Source organism: Hemibagrus wyckioides, linkage group LG07 (assembly GCF_019097595.1).
Source record: "Hemibagrus wyckioides isolate EC202008001 linkage group LG07, SWU_Hwy_1.0, whole genome shotgun sequence".
NCBI classification, from domain to species: domain Eukaryota; kingdom Metazoa; phylum Chordata; class Actinopteri; order Siluriformes; family Bagridae; genus Hemibagrus; species Hemibagrus wyckioides.
Genome location: NC_080716.1, coordinates 11,249,994 through 11,275,579, shown reverse-complemented (window position 1 = coordinate 11,275,579; position 25,586 = coordinate 11,249,994). Strand labels below are relative to the sequence as shown.

Genomic DNA, 25,586 nt, shown 5'->3' with positions numbered 1-25,586 from the left:
AGGACCTGATACACAGACGTGACAATGCAGTATATATTAATGTACAGTAAACCTGATCTCTCCTACAGAAACCAATCCAATCAATGACTTAGTAAAAAAGACTGAACTTCTATAATTCACAGCTCCTGTGATCTGAGTGTAAAGACTTGATAAAACGTAATAAGACTCTTGCTATTTTAAGGCTCTTAACAGTCTGGCAGTCTGAATCCTGCTGCGATAATCAAGTGCAAATTGCTTTAGTAGGAACCAAGAGAGTTTCACTTGAATTCATTGATACTGCATTTACCTCATTCAGCTTAACACTGTAACACACTCTGAGGAGCAAAAAAAAAATAAAAAATCCAGTACAGTTTAGTGACAGGCTGAGTCACTCATTCTTAATTCTACTAAACCTTCTTGTAAAGCCCTAACAGTGTACAATAAACACACACACACACACACACACGATCACTATATGACGTTTCACTAATTATATCTAGGAGTGTAGCATGTGGGGAGGAACAATTAGCCCTATGAATGATTGCTGCTTCACTACTCCGTGTGTGTGTGTGTGTGTGTGATACTAACACCATATGGTGCTTATGGAGACTATTTAAACAAAAGGCTTAACTGAAAAGGAAAGCTGCTGGCTTTAGGCAACATCTATTCTGGCTTAATGCTTAGGTTGCAATAACATTAATGAACTGAAAATAACTGAAGTGGACCTTGTACCAAATTTAGAAAATTCACAGTTCTGTGAAGTCAGCTTCTTGAATTATCACTAGTCGGTACGCACAGTTAACAAAATGTTCTGGCTCTTGGATGTTTCACCATTTTCTTTACACACCCAAGATTGTGAGGACTTTCTACTGACATAGTTATTAATGAAGCTGATTAATTTTACAACTACACATAAATGTAAACATAAACCTAGTCCTTCGAATCTTTCTTTTAGTTTGTTTGCTTGTTTTTACTGCAACATTGACAGATATACACTGCTGTGGGAATACTTACTCCCCACTAAGATATAAAGACATGACCACACACACACTCATTAGAAGTCATGGCTATAGGCATTAAAGATTTAAGTTCTCATTTAGCTGATGATTACATGGAGGAGGAGAGAAAGAACTAGGTGATAGAGAACAAATGATCTTTTTGTTTTGTTCCTCTCCTTTCGTCTAAATTAAAAATGAATGTCTCGAAGCCATAAAGCAATGGTCTACCGAGACCTCGCTCCTGGTCTCTGCGCCTCTTCATCCACATCTCTCTGTCCTCTCTCATTTCTGTTTCCCTCGCACGAGTCGTAGCAGCTCTCACAACTCACTGTGCTCACACTCCTCATTGTCATCATGATAAATAGAGGGGTAACAAATAGCAGATGCCAAAAAAGCCAAACCTGAATAATTAATTATGCAGTCATCTGATTTTAAGGTTTTTTTTCCCCCCTAAGTTGTTCATTCAAGATGACCGTTTTTAATTGTATGGACATGTTTAATCTGTTGTAGTAATTGGAAAATTATTAGACGCATAAAGGTCTTGTGTATACATTTTTAATCAAATTGTAGATTTGACAAATGCTTAACATTGGGATAATATATTATGACCTGGGCAATGCATGTGTGCAAATATATGCGCATGGATTTCCACAAACACACACACACACAAACACACACACACACACTGTATACACCAACCCAGGTTGATCAGGCTAATCGATTGCATGTAAATCTTCTTAAGACCATGCAGGAATATACATCTGAACAGTATTAATGTGCTCATATTCTCGGGCCTTGGGCAGTTTTCCAAATACTTGGCATGTCAGTGCACCAGAAGAAGATGGGGCCAAATGCATCAGTGTTTATTGGTTATGCCTGCCACGTTTTACTATACAGTGTTATTGTACCCCTTTAGGGCTTAGCAGTGCAAAGGTGCCCTCTGCAGCTGGGATTTGCATTCAGAGTGCCAGTATACCATGTTGTTTCATGGCTCTGGGGTCTCTGGGACCATCCTTAGCTACATTCATGTTAAGGTCCAGCTCTACCATGTTGCTATGCAGCATATGAAGCTGTCTGCTTTTAGTCTTTAGACTCCAGTGCTTAGCATTCTCTGCTGAAGCCCTGGTTAGGAAATAAGGAAGAAAATCTTGAAAGAGAATCATATTAGGTTGTTTTTTTTACTCAGTTTAAAAAACACCACCAGGGATCAACAAACTGTAATATGTTGACAGCAAATAAAATAGGCTTCATAAATGTATCTTTGCTGAGCCTCTGAAGAAATCCTTTATTTGCAAGCTCTTATGCTTTCTCTTGCAAGGCTTTCAGGGGTTGTGTGGGCAGTGGTAGCTCAAGTGGTTAAGGCTCTGGGTTGTTGCTCAGAAAGTCAGGGTTCAAGCCAAGCTGGCACTGTTGGGCAATTGAGCAAGGCCCTTTAACCCTCTCTGCTTCAGGGGTGCTGCATCATAGCTGCCCCTGTGCTCTGACCCCAAATTCCTCAACTGGGATATGTGAAGAAAAGAATCTTGCTGTAATGTATGTGTAATATTAATTAAGGCTTAATCTTTTATAGCCAGGGTCATCACTAGAGATTTATTGATAGAGGGTTGTGCCTTTATGAAGGGCATGGTCCCCAGGAGAATTCTTTAACAGACTCCAAAATGTATGTTCTTCATGAACTTTTAAAGTAGAAACAGGCAAAACATGCTATATGTTGGCAAACATTAGATTTGTTTAGATTTGTGTAGATATAAATATGATCTAAATGTTAATGATCCACTTTCATCGGATCAAGATAAATCCAAACACAATATCATAACCACTACATGAGTGAAACCCTAATGCCTACTTTAATCTTTCTAAATAGCCCACTTCATGGATTTGTATAATAGGAAAATAAAACAATCATGATCATGATATTTGATGAACTTAATTTTGTTAGTTTGAGTAATACGTGTATGTCAAATTCAGCGTAAATTTAACTGACAGCTTAAACAATTCCCACTCACGTTGTTTTTGACCACTAGAGACCTGCTCCTTCAGCCCCGTCAGCTTTCTACTCTCTCCTACCCTATGATTAGTAACACATTATTTTTTATTTAACTCCAGGTTAATGAGGAATCACGCATGTCAGACCATGTGTCAGTTATCCTGGTGACACAATGACATCGCTACCTTCAAGGGGTGATACATTCTTAATAGCACTTTTGTACATATTAAAACACTCAGGTCTCAATTCAGGCGTTTCAGTGTGAGATGTTTTTACCTCTGTTGGATAACCTTACACAGAATTTTAGTGGGTTGAAGATAACACCTTCAAATTTTAGATGCGTGTGAACATGTACTTGGGGCATCGCAGAGATCAGCAGTGGGTTTGATTTCACTATTTACTTTGATGATAGATTTTAGAAGAATATATTGCACCTAGTAGGCTAGGTAAAAAGAGAAATACTTCTAAAAAGCTAAATATTCTTAAAGCCCCGAGTTTCTAATTTTATATAAGCCTTTAAACACCACTGTGGAGTGTGACATAACAAGAAATTCAATGCTGAACCTGGGCCAAGAGAGGCAGAGATTTTTGTAATTTATTTTATTTAATTCAAATATATATATATATATATATATATATATATATATATATATATATATATATATATATATATATATATATATATATAAATTTTATTATAAATATAAAAAATTATTTTATGTATATATTTTTTTCATTTTTGTATTCAATTATTAATGTTTTACTAGCTTAGCTTCTTTACCAAGTACCAAGTAGTGATGCATTGCAACAAAATTCTAGGCCACACATTCCCTTTCCAAACCTGTTCATCATTATTTCTAAATCAAATCTATTGTATCCATCCTGAACCCAATACTTCTAATTACTGTAGAGCATACGTTAGTGTGCATGTCTCAGACCTGTGTGTGTGGCATATAACAGGATCTCACTACAGTTTCTTATAATGATGAAAACATGGCTATTAAACATTCACTGGCTGTTTTTATTTTGTGCAATAAATTAAGATTTTCCTCCTTGTGGCAAAAATAGCTCCAGTGTATTTAGCTTCTTTTTTTTAAATTAGTGTCTAGTGTACAACAGCTATTTTAAATCATGATTAACTTCTATCTTGACATGGAGTGTAATAAATTTCATGATTTCTTAATTTTGCACAATTTAGTCATGTAAAGATTTATATAGAGGCGAAACTGGTTAATTGAGTGAAAATGATCTTTGTACTATGTGTGCATGTGTGTGTGTGTGCGCGTATGTGTGTGCATGTGGGTAAAGGAGAAATACTGAAGGAACGGGAAGGAAGAGTCTAGACATTCACAAAACTTATCAGACAAATATTCATTTTGTGTGGTTCTTTTTAGGAAAAATTTCATATGGCTCGATCCAATCAGGTCATAAGCGCATCGTCCATCACTGCCACACCCAGAGACACAGTGTCCTTCTGGAGCCGTTGCCTGGCAACGAGGGCTGATTGAGTTTCGTTGGATGTGTGTGCAAGTGTGTGTGTGTCTGTGTGTGTGTGTGTGTGTGTACACCGACTACTATGATGTAAACTTATTAAAAACGTACTCATAGACATTACATTTTTTATTTAATAAATGTTTAGAAATACTGCCTGATACTTTGTGTAGTTTATGAAACACTAAACATGGTTAGATCTGCATACATACATTTTCGTGTGTGTGTGTGTCTGTGTGTCTGTGTGTGTGTGCGTGTGTGTGTGGGCTGGTAGGTAAAGTTCAATGTGTTCTTCCCACTGTGATGTAGTGATATGAGTGTTAATAACCCTAATCGAATCTGACAGACAATAAAAGGTTCTCCTGAACTCCTAGGGTCTTTACACCTGTAGAAGTCTATGTGCAGGACAACACACCTCCTTTCTCTCCGTCTCTCTCTCTTCCTTTTCTCTCTCACACATGCACACATACAGAGAAGTCGAGAGTGATGCTAATGGCTATGTAAGAGTTTATTTTGAAAAACAAAATATAGCTAGCGATAGATGGATTAGATACGTAGATAGACAGAGATGTAGATACTCAGTTAGATTAATATATAAATAATCTTTGGGTTCTATGTTGTAATTGTTTGCCTTACATAGATATGAGAGTTAATATTAGGGTTAGTGATAAGGTTAGCACTTTTTATTTACACTTGCTTGATATGAACACAATCAAATCCCAACCATTTTATTCAAATGCATAGCAATCATTCATTAAATTATGATAGTTAGTTGATTTAGATTTAGCTTCTTACAATGTAGGTTTGCTTTAATTTGAAATTAATCTCTTGTATTGTATATAGTCTTTAGTAATACTCTTCCTAATCCAATAAAAAATAGAGACAGTTTACAGTAACTATATCTAATCAGGGGATAATTGGGTGGTCTGTCACTACCACACGACAAGACACACTATCCGCCTGTATCCTCCTTCACTTTGGTTTCCTGGCAGATTTGAAATACAGAAAATATCCCAAGCTGGTTCATGAATTATGAATGTTGAAACATTCTTTTCATTCATTGATTATTTTCATTCACCTTTCTGGCATGTTTGTTCATGGCCTTGTTGTACCTTCAGGTTGAGGTTTATTTCTTCATGTATTTCATAAGATCTAAATCTGACAGGGAGATATGTTAATGGCTGTATGTTTTATATTGTGTAAGACGTTTATCTCTAAAGAGAAAGCGTAAAGATAGAAATTCCATCCATATGCTTTACATGCATAATGTAGATGGTTATACACACTTCCTGATACAACAGAAGTGCTTTTTTTATATATATAAATATGATTCATTTCATGATTGGAATTGCTATTATTTCTCACTTCTTTGTTTTTTTAATTCATGAATTTAATTTGTCAAGTTTCAAAGATTAGACAAACTGTTGTTGTTTACAAAAATTTATTCATACAAATCTTACAACACCTTATTTTTGACATTTTTTTTTTTTTTTTTTTTTTACTGGTGATCTCTTTTGCGGTTCCCATTGTTTTCTAATCTACTACTTATCTACACAAGAAATAGATTTCTTTATTTAAGATTCATCTAAAATAAGGCTTCAGGCGCTCTCAGACGTTACACACAGGATGAATTTCAGGGGTGAGTGTCCTATGATTTCTACTCGGCTATCAATCTCACACTAGGCATAATGAAGCTAAGACAAAGAACAGGAAATGGTGCAGGAAGTCAAACAAAAAATCGAGTGGGCCAGGTGACCACTGAATGAAAGTTATGTGATCCAGTGAAATGGAAAGAGTGTGAGCAGGTGATGTGCAGCATTGGAGGGCCACTAACGTGCCATCTGAGATTGGTGGCCATTTTTAAAGTCGAAGCAAAGGCACCCGAGCTGCAAGCTGCCCTCCTGCGTCACAAAGCCTGCAGGAGAATGCATAATTAAACAAACATTGATTTCACACTCACACCCTCTCTCTTACACTTTCACACATACATTCACTGCAGTTTTGAGGTGTGCTTTAAGCAGCTCCCCCTAAGCCCCCACCCAACATCCTTTCCTAACTCTGCAATTTTACTCAATTCATTCTCATCTTGTTGCATACATAAACATTAACATTAGCAAACTGACTGTGATATGGTTGCAAGTAAGACTGTACGTAGCCTCATACAGCTGTGACATCCTAATTAAGACTAAAGAGAGAGACGTTACACTAAAAGTACCCAGAAATCCCAAATCACATCTCGACACAAAGCAGTAAGATGAAGACGGAGACATGAACATGGACAATGCGGATATCTGGCATTAACAAGAGCAGATTTCAGGGCCAGTTTGGTCAGGAAGGAGAGACTTTAATCTGTAAATCTATAAGTGCCCAGTGTGTTTTTTTGCCACAGAAGAAAAAATACAGAATAAAAGAATAGAAAAAAAATCCCAGATCCAATTTTCCACCACCACAAATTCATAAGACACATTTTACACACATACACAAACTCCATAACTTATAACAGCTGAACTGTATGCTTGGAATAAATGAGTAAACACATTCACAAGCTCCCACTCACACGATAAAAAGGTGAGGAATAACAGCTTGGAAAAACGGTAGATCAGGTGCTTGGATATACTTTTACAGAAATAGGAAAGGCTGTGTAGTGACTCAGTGACAGACATATCTGAGGAGTCCTCTATTCTACTGTGTACTAGAGAGTGTGTCGTATTTACTTCATGAAAAGAACCCAGGAGCTATTTTCAGAGCAATCTTCTGAAGTGAGAACATACCAAGGTGTGAAAATTAATGTGTTTATCAAGCAGAGTGTGAACAGGTGAGAAAGGAAAGGAGTTGGCTCATGAAATTTAAGCTCTAGATGGCAGAAGGGGAGAACATCACGGGAGAAAGAAGGAAGAGTGAGAGGCACTTTTCCAAAAAGTAAAGGGCTAAGGTATGGACCAGAGCCGCAAAGCCACTCACCAGGAGCCTCAGCCAGATGCTCATAAATGCCTCAAACTCATCCCCATCCGGGAGCTCCCCAATGTCTATGCCTTGTAGAAATTGGTGCAAATCTAAGTCTTCAGGGCTGTTGTAAATAAAGAAGACTACACGCTTAATTTCAAGTTCCAACAAATAAAGAAGAGAGGTAACATTCAGTGCAATGATTGTCTTTAAGACAAATTTATTTACTCATACTCATCATGGTAGATTGATATATTTTAAAAGACAAAATATCGGAAGCATACCCTTCAAGTGCACATACACTTTGTTAAAGGTCTAAAAAAAGAAATAAGGAAATATAGACTATATTTGGTCAGACTAAACGATTGGTCCACAAAGTAGTGTTGTGCGCTCTCAAGTGCTTCAGTACAAAAAAGAAAGAAAGAAAAAGAAAGAAAGAAAGAAACAGTGTCATTATCAAAATATTCATTTCAACGTCTTTACTTCATACATAAAGTACATGTTTGAAAGAAACAAAGGTCGCACTCTTCATCTCAACACTCTTGACTGACCCGGGACAGCACAGAACAGTGGATTTAAGCGGCTGTGGGTTTGTTTGTTTTGTGTGTGTGTGTGTGTGTGTGTTTGAAAGCACTAAAAATAGGCGAATCGTCGTCCTTTGGTTCTAACTCTCTGTCTGTACCTTTTGCCGAGGACTGCGGCCAGATATTTCCGCACGGCCATTTGCTTCCGGTAGCGGCTGTAGCTGTCAGTGAACACGCCGTCCGAGTGGCGCTTAGCCAGGGCTTCTGCCTCCTCCATAGCGCTGCCTCCTCTAACAGAGAGAGAGAGAGAGAGAGAGAGAGAGAGAACGCAGGCACGTTAGTGCGACATACACACTCCATCTTAAGCAAAATAATGAAAATACTTTGTTGCTCTTGTGTGCATGGCTTTAAGACTACACCCGAAGCCCAGTGTTACGTCAGTCGCCTGGGACATCATAACAAACACTTGTTGGTTCATTGTTTGTTGGTTGTACTACCGTATTATTCAGCCTCTAACACAATAACAATCAAACAAATCGATTTTCATAGCGCTAATGTAACTGTGATGTACAATTTGATTTTTTTTTCCATCAGTTTTCTTCAGGTCTGGGTGATTGGTGGGAAAGGGAAACGTTTAATTACTTAGAATAATGCTTAATTGTTATAAATTATTCAAAGCAACTCAAAGCTCTCTCTCTCTCTCTCTCTATCTATCTATCTGTCAATCAACATCCAGTTTTTTTCCCTCTTTTTTCTTAGAATTTTCTTTATTTCATCGTATGGCAGGGACAGAAAGAAAACACTGAAACATGGAATGGCGGTGTGAGCATCCACAAAAAAAGCAAAAGGACGAACAAAAAAGGATCAAAAAGTACAAATAACAAATAAGAGTGAGAGAGAGAGAGAGAGAGAGAGAGAGAGAGAGAGAGAGAAGGCAGGGACTCTCTACCCTCTCTCTCTCAGGGTAGAGAGAGATAGAAAGAGAGTGCAAGGAAGGAGAGAGAGAGAGAGAGAGAGAGAGAGAGAGAGAGATTACGCGCTTACCCTACGCGTTTTGCCATCAGAGAATGCAGGTATTTCCGGGCTGATAACTGACCCAACGCTTGCCTGTAGGCTTTATTAAACATCCCGTCTGCATGTCTTTCCGTTCTGGGGTGACAAAACGCCAAACACACACATGGTCACATTCCCTGCACGCCGAAATCGACATGCTGGACCACAATAACTTAATCAGACTTTTCTAAAACCAAGACAACAATCTCTGACATTTCACAAAACACACCGGTGAACAAAAACAATCAGTGACAATACTACACTTAAGGACAAGACGAATAATGTTTAAATGAATGAAATTAACTGAGAAGTGTGTTGAAACTTCACCTTTTTTCTGGAGGAGAAAATATCTCGTAGACATCATCCGTCCCTGATGGAGAGCTTCTGAGTGCGATCTGCTCTGAGTCAAAGGCCATGTCTGCTAATGAAGTGCCATCTTCATCATAAGCTGCAGTCTCCAGCCTGCAATAAACCACATGGCATTACAGGATGCTGCTTTTACCTGCTTTTGAGAAATGCTTGCCTTATAGAATTAATCTGATCCGCGACAGATCTGTGACTCAGGATCGAAAAACCAAGGGATTCCGTCTGTCAAGCTATAAAAAAACCTGACACTGATGATTAATAAACGTAAGCCGCTGAAATGACTAAGTGTTACATCCCACAAATTAATTGTTTCATTCAATTATTAATTATTTACTATAATATTACAGTATTAACTTTAACTCACGTTACTTTTTATGTAATTTTGATGTATAAGAAAATTAAAACGATAAATCGCTTTCAGGTAGAAATGTATATATATATATATATATATATATATATATATATATATATATATATATATATTAATAATATAATCCTTCCTGTATTTCCTATTGAAATTAGGGCACTGTTTGGAACTATTCCCTTTACAAGAAGCGTTGATTCCTGTTGCCACTTTTATGGGCACCACAAAATAATCTCACAAAAATATATTTCTCTTTGGCTATAAGGATGCGCCATCGATTATGCTTTTGGTCCCGTATTAACCTCCGTAAGTAACTTTATAAGAAAGTTCCATCCTTTGTCCTTAATTTCCCCCTGATTCCCACACCACTTTGCCCCGTTTTGCCTCGCGCGCGGTCGTCTTGTCCTACCTGAGCGGCGAGGACGCACTGCACTGCACCAGGAGCGCGTAGATGAGGAAGCCCAAAGTCCCTCTACTCCCCGACATGATCATTCTGTAGGAGAAAAAAAAAGATCAGACCACACTATATCATTACACACACGTCGTTAAGGTGTTAACGCGAATGTTGTTATAAACGGTTATAAGGAGTATCGGAAAACGGTCTAAAGTTGAATGGATAAAGCGCAGCAGGTGTCCCGGGTTCAACCACGCGGAGAGAGGAGAAATTAAGCAATTAAGTCGAATGGATAAGCGGGTAGTGTTAGTGTTTAAATCACTAACACCATTCAAATCTTATCCAATAAGTTTAAGCTAAAATATGTATAAAAATATTCATCCAAGTCTTCTTTTTTGCGCAAGAAGTTTGTCGGGCTTTGACATACCTACAGCGGTGCAAATTGCGGGATGCAGTCCGGTGAGGCTGCGAGATAAAATCTCTCTCTCTCTCTCTCTCTCTCTCTCTCTCTTTCTCTCGGTACAGCCTTTCCCCCCAATTCTTATAAAACTTATCTGTCGCGCTCCCTATTCTCTGCCCACCAGCAGCGCACAAGACTTCTAGACTTATAAGCGGCGGTACTCAGAGTTCTCCGCGACGCTGGACGCTAGAAAGATCGCCATCATATGTCCCACGATCACGACGGCAGTGCGAGTTTTATTGAGCTGTGGCGAGGCGAGCCCTTTTCACTCCCTATCGACGTCACTCACCTCCTTCCACCAGGACCGACGCGCTTTCTTCGTCATTTACTTAGGCTGTACGTGTAGAAGAAAAAACAGAGGCGATCATTTGACACCACAAGTGAATGCTAATATTTGTCTTTTCTTTTTTTGGGGGGGATGGGGTGGTGTCCCTCGTGAGCAGGTTCAGGTAGACGCTCAATGACTCATCACCGCCTGCCCGGTGTACCGCGCTTGGAGCTGTCCATCATTCTGGAAATCGTCCTTTTGGGATACTCAAACTAATTTAATCTTATTAGGATAGTATACAAAGTAGTATTTCCCGTGCTTCATACACCAGAAAGCATAGGCTACACTAGGGGGGAAACTGGTGTAACAGATTTTATAAACATCAGGGAAGCATACCATGCGCAACAGCCTGTCTGTTCCAGGTAGATTTTCAGCTTTATTTGTATTCATTAATTAATTTCTTTAGTTGTTAGTCAGACTAAATGGAAGTTCTAGGACAATTTATTTTAAGAAAGAAAGAAAGAAAGAACGAAGGGTGGATGGAAAGAAAGAAAGAAAGAAAGAAAGAAAGAAAGAAAGAAAGATGAAATGAGTTTTATAAATTATAAATTGAGCTCAAGTCCATGGTCATATGTTTTACAGATCTGTCTGATGTGAGTGTAGCTGTCAAGCTTCCTAAAGGTCCTCATACTGATGAAAGGATTTTGTTTTAATTCCGTTATACTGCTGAGACTTTAGTGAATGAATCACTCGGCTTCTTACGTCATGTGGTCATGTGACGAATATTCCCGAGTACTAGGTGAAGAACTTCAGCTAAAGTTCTAGGAACGCCTCTGGACTCTGGGAACGATCTTTTTCTTCAGTTCTCAGATAACATAGGGCTCAAATTTCTTGACCGCGCGCGCCATCCAGTGTTTTACACTAATAAATACTTTATTGAATGTATATATACATATGCATATGAGTACATGGGTATATCAATCATGGGAGGTGTGCTAGTAATGATGGACACACACACACACACACACATATATATATATATATATATATATATATATATATGTTTGTTTTTTTAATAAAACTGGATGATACAGTTGCAGGAAGTGAGCTCTGTGCTTTGTAGCCTATTCCAATTGTCTGATAAGCCTAGGCAAAATCTATAAAACATTATGCTGTATCATATCATGTTTTCCAGCAACAGCCCTGCTCTAGAGTCTTGTTCTGCCTAAATCCCTGGAGAACTCTGTGAGCTGCTCTTCCCCGAAATAAAACCGCACCGGTAAATAGCCCAAATCTAATACTGGAGTCACCATCAATATCCCAGTGGCATGACGACCTCAAACAGGGAAGCGGTAAACATGCCGGACTCCTGTCATGCAACTGATAAGACTATATTTACTTCATTATTTTTTGATTCACACAAGGATGTTTAGTGTAGAGACTTTTCAGATAGGATCTGGTTACAGTCCCAGATTAGATTACTTAAGAATTTTGTAAATGTGAGCTAGTTCATGAGCAATAAGATGAGCTACTGTAATCTGTTGTAAACTGTAGACTCTCTCTCTCTCTCTCTCTCTCTCTCACACACACACACACACACACACAGTTTGAATGAAAGTAATTGCAGGTTTGCGTAATTAAGTGCAATATTTAATTGTATAATTGAGAGCATTTTGGTTGGCACCATGGAAAAGAATGATCTTACATCCTCCGCCTTCTCCCTCTCTCTCTCTCTCTCTCTCTCTCTCTCTCTCCCTCTCTCTCTCTCTCTCTCTGGTGTCTCTTTCTTTCTCTCTCTCCTGTGACTCAACTTTAGCACAGGCATCTTCTTTTGTGGCTTGTCACTGCTGGATGCCAAGAAATTGTCAGTGCTACATGCCACAGCCAAGTCAGAAAGGTTATTTACTTACTCAGAGGTCATTAAACAGATACACAGTAGAATTAACCCATTTAATCTTTTACTGATACTGATTCTGTTGGAGGAAAACTGTATAATATGAATAGAAAATCTACGAATAGTAGGAGGTCTTTCTAAATTATGCATGTTGCTGGATTAGAGTGAGCTCGGACGGAGGAATATTCATTACATCATGTCCAGTCATCATAATACTGGAATGTGATCACTTCATCCATCACCCCAAAGATGCCCTATGACATCATCACTGTGGTTTCCTAACAGACAAAATAAACAAAGAACAAAAATCAACGTGCTTGTCAGATTATGTTGCTGCTTTTAAAACATTTTGTTGTGTAGCTTGAATACAGTGGAAGCTTTAATTGGTGCATTATAGCTACGTGTTAGAGGGTAGAATGAGATTTACACATTCACAAACTGCCTTTGTGTTTTGGGTCTGTGGGAATATTGGTGAATCTTCCAGAAGATGCTAGGTGTCTGTGTGTATGGTCTGTGTTAAGATGGATCTGCAGAACCCCAAGTCATTCCTTCTAGCTCTTTGCTTTAATCAACCATTTCTGACTTGTTCGGTGCTTACTATACAGGTATATACTGACTATCTCTGTCCTTTGTGCATTTGTGTGACAATGAGAAGAGTTAAGAGAGCATTTAAAAAATACTCCACAGTCTTTTTTCTCAGATTATTCAAAAGCAACTTATATTCGAATAAAATTAACTGATTTTGAAGCTCATATTTACACCTAGTTCATTTGAGCACAACAAATAACATTTGTATTTGTGAACACTTTTGTAGTTCGTTAGGTATGAACGCAAAGACAAACCAGTTTGCTTTGCTTTTCATTATGCCAGAAGTACCTGTCGTCTTCCATCACTACTAAAAACAAAACTTTTTACAATGTTTTGTAGGGTTGTATGGTCTTAGCAGGACACCACTGCACTTGATATTTAGAGAGAGGTTTGCATTACACATAAGCTATCCTTTATGAATCAGTGATCCTAAAAGAATATGAAAGTGTTCCCCATTTGTGCAAACAGAGGTTACAACAGAATGGCACCGCAATGTTGTGTCAAAGTAAAGGAGTTACTTCAGAAGTACAGAAAAAATATATCAACAGATAGCTGGGGTCAGAGATCTTTAGTGTTGCGATGTAAACAACAAGGGGTCTGAGGCCACAACAATGCTAAAGAGGAACAAAAAAGAAACTGGTCCTTTTTTAAGTCCACTTACAATTAGAACGGTGAAAGCAATGGGATCAGATGCAACTGGTTCATCTAGTTATTCTGGTTAACTTTAAGTCAACTGAGTGTGGCTTATTTATGTACAGTTCAATGTATTGTCCCCCATTAAGGACTCTGTGCACATACACACATGGACAATTTAGTTTAGTGTATGCACTTTCATGCATTTTTTGGCTAGAATAGAGGAAACTGGTGAACCTTTAGGAAGCCCACATAAATACTGAAAGAATATACAGAACTCCATACAGGTAATAACCTGAATTCAGGAATAAACTAAAGACCCTAGACCTGTGAGCCAGCTGCACTATCCACTGTATCACTGTATCAACCACTTTATTACCACCACCATTTTATTTTAATTTTTCTTTCTATATTTCTTTTAATAAAGACAAAAAATTATTTATCGAGATGATCTTTTTTATATTCATGCTTCTCACCACTTCAGTGAGCATTGGTTTAAAGCTGTGAGACCACTTCCTATTAAGCACTCAGTTTATTTTGTTTTTGTCGTTTTCTCACACAGCTATGACTAACATTTAAAAAAAAAAAAAACATCTAATCAGAGTGTGCTACCTGGAATTATCTGCATGCTGCGCTGGTCAATGTGTACAATGAACAGGTTGAAGAAAGCTGTGAGTGTGTTAGTCAGACCGCAGGCTCCCACAACCTGGCAGCAAATTTACTGACTTGTTTTTCTGTTTATTCTCTAGAACATTCTGAACATTATAGATGTAAAGGATGTAAAATCTAAACAAAAATTGACAAAATTAATTTTAGGAATTAAATGATTTTGGGAATTAATCTAGAAACACAACCAAAAAAATAATATATATATAAATAAATAAAAACTAAAATCTTTTACATACGTTTTCAGACACTTTGTGGCAGCAGCTTTGGCAGATATTTCAGCTTCCAAGTCTTCTTGGCCAAGTCTGTATAAGCTTTGCATACCTGCATCTAGACAGTTTCTCCCATTCCTCCCAGCAGATCCGCTCATCCGACTCAGACTGGATATGAAGAATCAGTGAACTGCCATCTTGAGGGCTCAGGCTGTGTTTTGGCTGGGCTACTTAAGGAAATTCAGAAACCTGTCTTAAAGCCAAGTAAATTTTCATTGTTCTCATAGATGTGTGCATTGGGTTGTTGTCATGCTGAAAGATGAATATGAATTTGTGTGCACTCTGGAGTAAGTTTTCTTCAAGGACCATCCTTTTCTTATTTCTGAATAGTCTCTTGGTGGCATTACCCATCCACCTGGTTTTTGCAAGAAGTAGCACTTAGGGTCCATAAAGAGAATTGTCTTCCTCATGCTCTCAGTGTCTTTTAAGTGCCTGCCTTAAGCCTCATGCCTTACTCAGGAGAGGCTTCCATTGTTGGACAGACAACTACGTCTGGGATGAGCTCTGTGGTGGTTTCAGCTTCTTCTATTTCACAACAATGTAGCCTGCTGTGTAACCTCCTGGTAACATTCAAAGCTTTAGTAATGGATCTGTACCCTTTCCAAGATTTATAAAAACTATTTATTTGTGGAGGTCATTTAAGAGTTAGCCTGACATGCACTGTGAATTGTGGGACCTTCTTCATCATGTCCAATCAGTTTCATTTGAAACAGATTCTTGATATTTTATGATCAAGCTAAGGAAAGGTATAATTGTATCCTTTTTATATTAATCCTCCAGCATCTGGTTCCAGCTGAAATGAATGTGTAAATGTGTGTGTATAGTAAAATGGCAGACCATTCATGGTGTCTTCCTACATCATGCCCAGTGTTACTGTGGTAGGCTTCGAATCCACCAGAATCATGACAAGCAAAAAAAAATTACTTAAGCAATATTGCACTCACAAGAGCGCAGTTATATTAAATATCAAGAAGTAATCACAGCCATGCCATTATTCATTATCCTAGAATGTACACTATATTGCCAGAAGTTTTGGGACACCCCTGCAAATCATTGTATTCAGGTGTTGTTTTTCAAGGCCCTTTAGTTCCAAGGCCCTTTAGTTCCAAGCCATTTTGGACAATTTCATGCTCCCAACTTTGTGGGAACAGTTTGGGGATGACCCCTTCCTGTTCCAACATGACTGCACACCAGTGCACAAAGCAAGGTCCATAAAGACATGGATGAGAGAGTCTGGTGTGGAGGAACTTCACAGAGTCCTGACCTCAACCAGATAGAACACCTTTGGGATGAATTAGAGCGGAAACCGCGAGCCAGACCTTCTCATCCAGCATCAGTGCCTGACCTCACAAATGCACTTCTAGTGGAATAGTTAAAAATTCCCATAAACACACTCCTAAACCTTGTGGAAAGCCTTCCCAGAAAAGATGAAGCTGTTATAGCTGCAAAGGGTGGGCCAACTCCATATTACATTCATGTGCATGTGAAGGCAGACGTCCTAGTTTTGAAATGGCTTGCAGTCTCTGCTCTAATTCATCCAAAAGGTGTTCTATTGGGTTGAGGTCAGGACTCTGTGCAGGCCCACACCAAATTCACTCATCCATGTCTTTATGGACCTTGCTTTGTGCACTGGTGTACAGTCATGTTGGAACAGGAAGGTACCATCCCCAAACTGTGGGATCATGAAATTATCCAAAAAGTCTTGGTATGCTGAAGCATTAACTGGAACTTTCACTGGAACTAAGGAGCCAAGCCCATCCCCTGAAAAACAACACCTGTATTCAGTGATTTCGAGTGTTGTCACAGAACTTTTGGCAATATAGTGTATGTGTGTATGATTGTGTGTGGCATATTGCTTTTAAACTACATTTTTTTAATAGAAATAAGAAATTAATATCGAATAAATGAACTTTCAGACACAATGTGGCCAAATAGTTTGTTTATTTTTGCTCTATTAATGAAAAGAGACTCTAAATAAGCCACACCCATTGAAAGCAAGGTGGCTAGTTAACTTACAACAATTTGTACGTTCCTATTAAAGGTGCATCTGGTGAAATTGGCTTCTCTTTTTTCATCTTTAACTGAAGAGTTTTGATAATTGAATTCAGAACTTATATCCATAAAAAATGTATATATTTTATTTATTTTCCTATGTCTGCTGACAATGCTGCTAACACTATTGTAGGAACCGCTTGAGTGGGGCTGTTGCTGGAATGGGAATTTTACATTGAGACACGAGATGTAATGATATATTTATCTATATATATTATAACAGGATAGTTATGCATAATGGTGCATTTGTCCTGGACATGTTAAGGTTCTTCTTGCTCTAATCAGCTTAAGTATGTTATTTCCAGCTAATGTAAATAAATAAATTAGTAGTGGAACATACTACTCATATTTGGATCTTAAGAGAGACGGTTTCAGTTCTTCTTCTTCTTTTTTTCAAAGTATAACTTTTGTTTATCTCTACTGTAAGATTTACACAATGATCAGGCATAACATTATGAGCAGTGAGAGGTGAAGTGAATAACACTGATGATCTCCTCATCATGGCACCTGTTAGTGGGTGGGATATATTAGGCAGCAAGTGAACATTTTGTCCTCAAAGTTGATGTGTTAGAAGCAGGAAAAATGGACAAGTGTAAGGATTTGAGTGAGTTTGACAAGGGCCAAATTGTGATGGCTTGACGTCTGGATCAGAGCATCTCCAAAACTGCAGCTCTTGTGGGGTGTTCCCGGTCTGCAGTGGTCAGTATATATCAAAAGTGTCATTTAAGCCCTGTACGTATCCTTTAAGTCTTGTAAGTTGTGACTTACAGGACTTAAAGAATCTGCTGCTAACATCTTGGTGCCAGATACCACAGCACATCTTCAGGGATTTAGTGGAGATGCCTCGCCAGGTCAGGGCTGTTTTGGAAGGAACAGGGGGACCAACACAATATTAGGCAGGTGGTCATAATTTTATGCCTGATCGGTGTATGTTCTCTTTGTCCTGAAGCTATACCAATGATAACTTGATGAGGGCAAGAAAAACTGCTGATTTATGCGTTTACAGCTAAATAATAACCCTGACCCTGAGACAGCTATAGACTAGCCAATCATCGTGTTAGGATGGGGGGGAGGGGGCGGTATCTGTGGTCCAAGTTCACATGTTTTCCCAAAGCATTTCAAACTCTTGACAAGACTGCGACATGATGGAGTCCATCATCACCAAAGTGACAGTAAGCGACGTGAGGTTTCCCACGTCTTTGGAGCAGCATGGATCAGACGCCATGGTTTGTATAAACACTCGCACTTTTTGCAGATTCAGCACAAGATTCAGCTTACTTCCGTATAAAAAAACGGGAGTCATATAAATAGCCGTATGAGTTCATTGGAATTATGTAAAGAAAAAAAAGCAGGTTTTATGTGTTACTCATCGAGGTACGATCATTGAAAGGTTTTCAGTACACTGCGCTGAACATTTGGACTGTAAGTGTTTGTGTCATGTGATCTGTTTCAGCACACAGACCCGGACTACTCTGTGGCTTATGTGGTGATTGACACAGACTCTGGAAGTCTTAAAGGATTTGGGTTGACATTCACGGTGGGAAGAGGCACTGAGATCGGTGAGCTCCGGAAAATAATAAATCTGCCTTTATTATATTAAATATAGCCTACGGCAACATTTTGGCAGTGTGTAGAGCTCCTGCTTCCTGTTTCTGCAAGCATACAGCTTTGTCTGTGAGAAAGCGCCATCTAGTGGTACTATAATAATAATAATAATAATTATTATTATTATTATTGCTGCATATTTGTTTTTTTGAACAAATGTAGACACCTCATATTAAATAAAAATCTATAATCTATAATTAACAATAATAATAATTAGTATTAGACATTATTATAAGTATTTTATAAACATATTATTATTATTATTAATAATATCATTATTATTATTTAATATTGCTGCATATTTGTTTTTTAACAAATGTAGACACCTCATATTAAATAAAAATCTATAAGTAACAATAATAATAATAATTAGTAGTAGTCATTATTATTATTATAAGCATTTTATAAACATCTTTATTATTATTATTATTATTATTATTATAATATAATATTGCTGCATATTTGTTTTTTTGAACAAAAGTAGACACCACATATGAAATAAAAATCTAAAATCTATAAATATTATTTTTATTATTATTATTATTATTAATAATAATAATTATAATAATATGTAATGTCTGTAAGCATACTGTTTTCAATGAAAATAAAAAAAAAATCTATGTACAAAAGAAAAAAATATATAATTATACATATGTATATTATTCGTCACTATTCCAAACATAATTATTTTAATTATTCATTCATTTATATAAATTAACCACATTATCCTGCTCAGGTTTGGGGTGGATTTCTAAGCCTATCATAGGAACACTGAACCACTTGCTGAACCACTGTCTCACACTATAATAATAATAATAATAATAATAATAATAATAATAATAATAATAATAATAAAAAACAAAAATAATTTATTAATAATAATAAATGAATACATTCGATTAACATATATCATTTAATAACAATAATAATAATTAGTAGTAGCAATGATTATTATAACCATTTTATAAACATCTGATTATTATTATTATTATTGTTGTTATTATTATTATTATTATTATTATTATTATTATTATTATTATTATTACTTTTTTAAAATGCTGTCTAAATACTAGAGTCACAAAAAATAAAAATAAACAGTTTTTTAGTGGTTCTGTCCTATTCAGGTTGAAATAGGATTTTCCACCTCAGGTTATTATTGTGTCTTTGTGTAGTTGTGTGTGCAGTAAAGGCCTTGTCAGCTTTGGTGATTGGAAAAACATTGGAGGAGATAGTGAGTGACTTTAGAGGATTCTACAGACTCCTGACAAATGATGGGCAAATGAGATGGGTAAGTAACCATCCTTGTGAGGGCATATAGACAGTTAGAACCACATTTACTGACTTTACATTGTGCAGATTGGTCCAGAAAAGGGGGTTATCCAGCTGGCAGCGGCTGCCATCCTAAACGCTATCTGGGATATGTGGGCACGTGCAGAGGGCAAGGTGAAACTTTTCAGTTCATGCATTATATCCTTTTTTTTTTTTTTAATTTTCTATAACTTCTGTAGTTTTTGCCAGAAAGATACCATAGAGTGAAGTTTCTTATACTCTTAATACACCGATCAGGCATAACATTATGATCACTGACAGGTGAAGTGAATAACACTGATTATCTCCTCATCACAGCACTTGTTATTGGGTGGGATATATTAGGCAGCAATTGAACATTTTGTCCTCAAAGTTGATGTGTTAGAAGCAGGAAAAAGAGTTTGTCAAGGGCCAAATTGTGATGGCTACTGGATTAGAGCATCTCCAAAACTGCAGCTCTTGTGGGGTGTTCCCGGTCTGCAGTGGTCAGTATCTATCAAAAGTGGTCCAAGGAAGGAACAGTGGTGAACCGGTGACAGGGTCATGGGCGGCCAAGGGTCATTGATACACAAGGGGAGCGAAGGCTGGCCCGTGTGATCTGATCCAACAGACGAGCTACTGTTGCTCAAATTGCTGAAGAAGTTAATGCTGGTTCTGATAGAAAGGTGTCTGAATACACAGTGCATGATGGGTCAGGGCTGTTTTCACAGCAAAAAGCAGACCAACACAATATTAGGCAGGTGGTCATAATGTTATGCCTGGTTGGTGTATGTACCAATGCCACTGAACCCATTGCAGATATGCAGTAGTAAAAATACAAGATTCTGATTAAATGATGATGTTTAAATATCTATAACTTAAACCCATCATTTTGTTTTCATTAATGCAGCCCCTCTGGAAGCTCCTTGTGGATATGGTAAGAAGACAGTATAACCTTAGTATTCAGATATCCTCAGGATATGACAGTCTTGTTTCTGTTTGTGTTAACATATTATGAGAATGTAAAGAGAGATTTGTAGAAGTGGTGTGTGGTGTGTGTATGTGTGTGGTTTCACAGGACCCAAGGCAGCTTATCCGCTGTATAGATTTCACTTACATCACTGATGCGCTTACTGAACAGGAAGCATTAGGTAAGGTCATTAGTATTATTAAATGATGTTTACACAGAATGATGTGACCCCTTTTTGGCTTAGAAAGCTTGTGCTCTCTCTCTGTCTCTTGGGGAATAGATATCCTGGAAAAGGCCAACAAGGGAAAGCAGGAGAGAGGTAGGAAAATCATGTTCTGATTAATTTTTGGATATAACAGATATCTAATGGACGTTAGGTTATCACATACATGTAGAACCAAACATGACGTCACACTAAGAGTATGCATACTTGGAGAGGGAAAAAAAATGGCTTCTGACAGAAGTCATTCATTTTTGAATTTCAAGCTTTGTTAGTTCATATTTGTTATGTAAAACCCTTTATTCACACATTCATCATCCTGGACAATCCTGGACCATTCAAACAACCAAAACCCATGACATTAAGCTACAAGTTGATGTTCTACAGATCAGAAGTCCAGAGCAAAGTGTAAGAAGAGCTACGTGAACTACTTCTCTGCAAAAAATGAGAATTGAAGTAAAAAACTGGTCATCAATATATTCAGCCCTGCTTATAAATCATGAGCAAGAATTCTTAATCATCTTATTAAAACCGGGCTAAAATCTCAAGATTTCCTGCATGAGATAACCATTGTGATGAACATATTTTTGTTACACAGCTATTATGGGCATATTTTCTAATTTCATTCACTTTTGCCTGAAGTTTCCTAAATCACAACTATTATGAATTTTTCACAGTAGAGTACAGTGGAATCACGCAGTCGTCTAACTTCATTTGTGACTTCCACTAGCAGCTTACCATTCAGACCATACCGTACAACCATATCAGCAAGTTTCTACTAATCATGACATTATGACCCCTTTGATCCTTGTAGAGGACCAGATGCTGAAGGAAGGATATCCAGCCTACACCACATCCTGTGCCTGGCTAGGATATTCAGATGAACAGCTCACACAGGTGTGTCTGTGTTTTGATCATTGATTAATGAGAAACACTGCGGAATGAAAAATGTGAGTGTGCATATGTATTCAGGTTAATTATACTTGTGTATGTGTGTGTAGCTGTGTTCTGCTGCACTAGGTGAAGGATGGACCAGGTTTAAAGTGAAGGTAGGGGCGGACTTGGAGGACGACATCCGCAGATGCAGGCTCATTCGAAAAATGATCGGCCCTGAAAACACGCTGGTAAATCTTAACGTTCTTCTGTTCAGACTGCAGGCTTAGTCTAATTTATATTGCAGAATTTGATATGGTTGTTTGTTGCACAGCAAGTTATACATGAGCAGATCTGATTACTTTGCTCAGACTGCATGAACATCTGCTCATACAGCAACTTTGGTTGTTATAGTATAATAATAATGCAGGGATGTGCATTCCTTTAGTGCTGAGGAGGTAAAAGAGCTCCATATGGATTAAAAAAAATCACATTCATAAAACCTATTTATTCAGAAGTGCTTACTCCACATGATTATAGGCTATGTGTTTAAGTGTTAGATGACTGTTTCATTTAATATAGCTTTTTGTTTTATTGTTGTTTACTGCTATTTTATTACTTGCTTAAAACTGGTGACCTTGAGTGAATAGAAAGGTGCCTATAAATAAAATTTATTATTATTATTATTATTATTATTCAATACACGTTTGGTATTCAGATCCATTTCATTATTAATTATCCTATCATTTTATTTGGAACAAACAGAATCCTAATTAGATTCATGAAACTTACCATTAAAGATAATTCTTAAGCAAAGAAAATCATAAGAAGGAAACATAATTTCAATATTCCTTTAAATGAATTGTTTAAAATAAATTATTTCAGTGCAGAAATGTTTTTCTGCATAGAGAATTAAAATTTTGGGGGGGCTTATGTTTAATATAAATGTCCAAGACAAAGCAGTGATGTTTGTGATCGTGATCTGAGGTGTTCTCTCTTCAAGTAGCTTTTTATCCATTTTCACATATCTGAGGCCTGGAAAGTGAATGAAGATTCCAATTGCATTATTAAAGATTATATATGAAGAAGATAAAAGAATAACTTGAATCCAAGGGAAAGAACAAGAGCATATAGTTTCCTTTCCTGCATCAACAAGACACGCCTGTCTAAACAGAGTCTTTGTGATTGAAATAGTTCAGTGACTCATGACCTAACTACTGTTAGATGATTGACGCCAACCAACGATGGGATGTCAATGAGGCCATTTCTTGGGTAAGCAGCCTAGCAGAGTTCCGTCCTCTGTGGATTGAAGAACCCACCTCTCCGGATGACATCCTTGGACATGCTGCCATCTCAAAGGTAATCAATAAGTGTCAGCATGTGTGGGAATAACAATGAGAAAGTGTCTGTTATTGATTTTAACCTTATTCTTTATGTGGCCCCAGATATGTAGTCAGTTATCATGACATTAACATTCATATCTGTGTTTCAGGCTCTCGCACCTTTGGGTATTGGTGTTGCTACTGGAGAACAGGTTGGCAAGAGGGATTCAACCCTTTTTTTTGTAATGTATAGTTTAATAAGAAGGAGTAATTGTGTGTTTTTGTGCGTCAGTGCCACAACAGGGTGATGTTTAAGCAATTTCTGCAAGCCTCTGCTTTGCAGTTTGTTCAGATTGACAGCTGTAGGGTGGGCAGCGTCAACGAAAACCTTGCCATCATGTTAATGGCTGCCAAGTTTAAAGGTGAGATCTGTATGTAAATGGTGTTCAGAATTTTCTAATATGGCTCTCAATATTCTAAAAATTTCTATAAAGATCCTATTAGACCTGTGGGTAGTGAGAGATTGTATGTTTAAAATTCTTTCCCTTTCAAGTTCCGGTGTGTCCTCATGCTGGTGGAGTGGGACTTTGCGAGCTTGTTCAGCATCTCATTCTGTTTGACTACATCTCAGTGTCTGCCAGCCTGGACAACAGGTGAGTGGATGATTCACTAAATGAGGGTAAGATCAAGAGACAGGCCTCATGTACACCGATCAGGCATAACATTATGAGCACTGAGAGGTGACGTGATTAACACTGATGATCTCCTCATCATGGCACCTGTTAGTGGGTGGGATATATCAGGCAGCAAGTGAACATTTTGTCCTCAAAGTTGATGTGTTAGAAGCAGGAGAAATGGGCAAGTGTAAGGATCTGAGCAAGTTTGACAAGGACCAAAATGTGATGGCTAGATGACTGGATCAGAGCATCTCCAAAACTGCAGCTCTTGTGGGGTGTTCCTGGTCTGCAGTGGTCATTATGTATCAAAAGTATCCTTTACGTCGTGTAAGTGGGCCCCGCCTTAAAGGATCTGCTGCTTACATCTTGGTGACAAATGGCACACCTTCAGGGATCTAGTAGAGACCATGCCTTGACGGGTCAGGGCTGTTTTGGCAGCAAAAGGTGATAACACAATATTAGGCAAGTGGTCATTATGTTATGTCTGATCGGTATATAAACCTTTGTGTTGCCACTTTGTGTACTAAGCATACATTGGAAGTATACGTTGTGCATTTTCCTTTAAAATGGGGTGACTTTTGACTTCCAGCTGAGAGTTGATTCTTTTTATCTGCAGGTTGGTGTACATTTGATTGTAATGATTTAAAAAGTAAAATGATTTTTAATGTAGTGCTCAGAAAGCACTTTATTACAATTATTAACATTTTGTTGTTATCCTGCAACTTTACTGACTCTGCATTGATATTTTATTTATGATTGTATATGAAAAATGTATGTCCTCTACATCTGTGTGCTGATCTTAATATTTACTGTGTACTCTTTTAATAAGCCCAGAGCATTTCTGTAATATAGATAGAAATCACTAATAAGACTTCTGAAACTTTGTGTATTGTTCATGTGGTTTTTAATACATTCACTGTTCCTTATGAAAGGATGTGTGAATATGTGGACCACCTTCACGAGCATTTCCAAAGTCCTACCGTAATCAGAAATGCGTGCTACATTCCTCCTAAGGTGAGTCAATATTTTAGACTCTAAGACAGCAGGCTTGTGACAGGTCATCCCCATAAAATTTGCAAAAGCATCTTTAACTTGTTATGCACAACAGATGGCCACTCGTTGTGATTAGCATAACGCATGTGTGATTCAGATCTAAAGTGTTACTTCGCTGTTACTTTTAGAGTACACCGATTTATTCATCGAGGTTTTCAATATTCAAATCCAGTATGAATTTTCTGCAGTGTTTTTAGCTCATGTTTGGTTTGGGTCTCATTAGGATCCTGGGTTTTCATGTGAGATGCTGGAGTCATCGGTGCAGAAACATCAGTTTCCTCATGGAGAGGTGTGGAGGCACGTTTTGGGGCAGAAACACTCACCGATAATCTAGGGTGACTGCTGATTAACTAAACAACAATTAACAAAGGGCAAATGTTTCATTTTTCTAGATTTTTCTCCTCAATAAGAACAGAATTGTTTACAAAGTACTAAATACTCTGAAGGCGAATAGTTTTTAACAGAAATTAAATTTTGTTTGATTGACACTTTATCTACTATCCTAATTATATGACGGCAGCAATAAGGGAGACCTTAATTGTAACTTGAATGACTGACACTATGGAAAATGTGAGCTACTTTTTTCTACTTAGGAATTTGTCACAAAATAAACTACATTCTAATCTCATTTACAGTTTTTAGACCAA

At 37.6% G+C, this 25,586-nt stretch overlaps 2 protein-coding genes across 4 annotated transcripts; one reads left to right on the top strand and one right to left on the bottom strand.

Annotated features, from left to right (window-relative positions):
- Window positions 1–5,796: 5,796 nt before the first annotated feature.
- adcyap1a (adenylate cyclase activating polypeptide 1a) lies at window positions 5,797–11,005 on the bottom strand. 3 transcript variants are annotated; one of them, XM_058394008.1, is made up of 7 exons: window positions 10,527–10,816; window positions 10,115–10,198; window positions 9,303–9,437; window positions 8,967–9,071; window positions 8,081–8,212; window positions 7,417–7,522; window positions 5,797–6,370 (listed from the first exon to the last, which is right to left on the bottom strand). In XM_058394008.1, the coding sequence occupies exons 2-7, from the start codon at window positions 10,195–10,197 to the stop codon at window positions 6,362–6,364; spliced, it is 570 nt and encodes a 189-aa protein (XP_058249991.1). In that variant the 5' UTR covers window position 10,198; window positions 10,527–10,816; the 3' UTR covers window positions 5,797–6,361. The 3 variants fall into 3 exon arrangements, with proteins under 3 accessions (XP_058249991.1, XP_058249990.1, XP_058249989.1); XM_058394007.1 differs by lacking the exons at window positions 5,797–6,370; window positions 10,527–10,816 and adding an exon at window positions 10,849–11,005 and having other exon boundaries at window positions 6,377–7,522; XM_058394006.1 differs by lacking the exon at window positions 5,797–6,370 and having other exon boundaries at window positions 6,378–7,522; window positions 10,527–10,819.
- Window positions 11,006–17,999: 6,994 nt separating this feature from the next.
- enosf1 (enolase superfamily member 1) lies at window positions 18,000–25,567 on the top strand. The gene is made up of 15 exons (XM_058395534.1): window positions 18,000–18,158; window positions 18,386–18,491; window positions 19,710–19,825; window positions 19,894–19,980; window positions 20,735–20,761; window positions 20,903–20,975; window positions 21,075–21,113; window positions 21,829–21,911; window positions 22,016–22,138; window positions 23,112–23,246; window positions 23,380–23,421; window positions 23,502–23,631; window positions 23,763–23,862; window positions 24,819–24,900; window positions 25,163–25,567. Exons 1-15 carry the CDS (start codon window positions 18,075–18,077, stop codon window positions 25,271–25,273), a joined length of 1,338 nt encoding a protein of 445 aa, XP_058251517.1. The 5' UTR covers window positions 18,000–18,074; the 3' UTR covers window positions 25,274–25,567.
- The last annotated feature ends 19 nt before the right edge of the window (window positions 25,568–25,586 follow it).

Excerpts from the sequence above, each read along its gene's own strand:
- enosf1 (XM_058395534.1), top strand. The coding sequence starts at position 18,075 with ATGATGGAGTCCATCATCACCAAAGTGACAGTAAGCGACGTGAGGTTT. Across the intron at positions 19,981-20,734 it reads GGGCACGTGCAGAGGGCAAG|CCCCTCTGGAAGCTCCTTGT; the intron begins GTGAAACTTTTC and ends TCATTAATGCAG. Across the intron at positions 22,139-23,111 it reads TCGGCCCTGAAAACACGCTG|ATGATTGACGCCAACCAACG; the intron begins GTAAATCTTAAC and ends AACTACTGTTAG.
- adcyap1a (XM_058394007.1), bottom strand. The coding sequence starts at position 10,197 with ATGATCATGTCGGGGAGTAGAGGGACTTTGGGCTTCCTCATCTACGCG. Across the intron at positions 9,072-9,302 it reads TTTTCTCCTCCAGAAAAAAG|AACGGAAAGACATGCAGACG; the intron begins GTGAAGTTTCAA and ends TTGTCACCCCAG. Across the intron at positions 7,523-8,080 it reads GCCGCAGTCCTCGGCAAAAG|CCCTGAAGACTTAGATTTGC; the intron begins GTACAGACAGAG and ends TATTTACAACAG.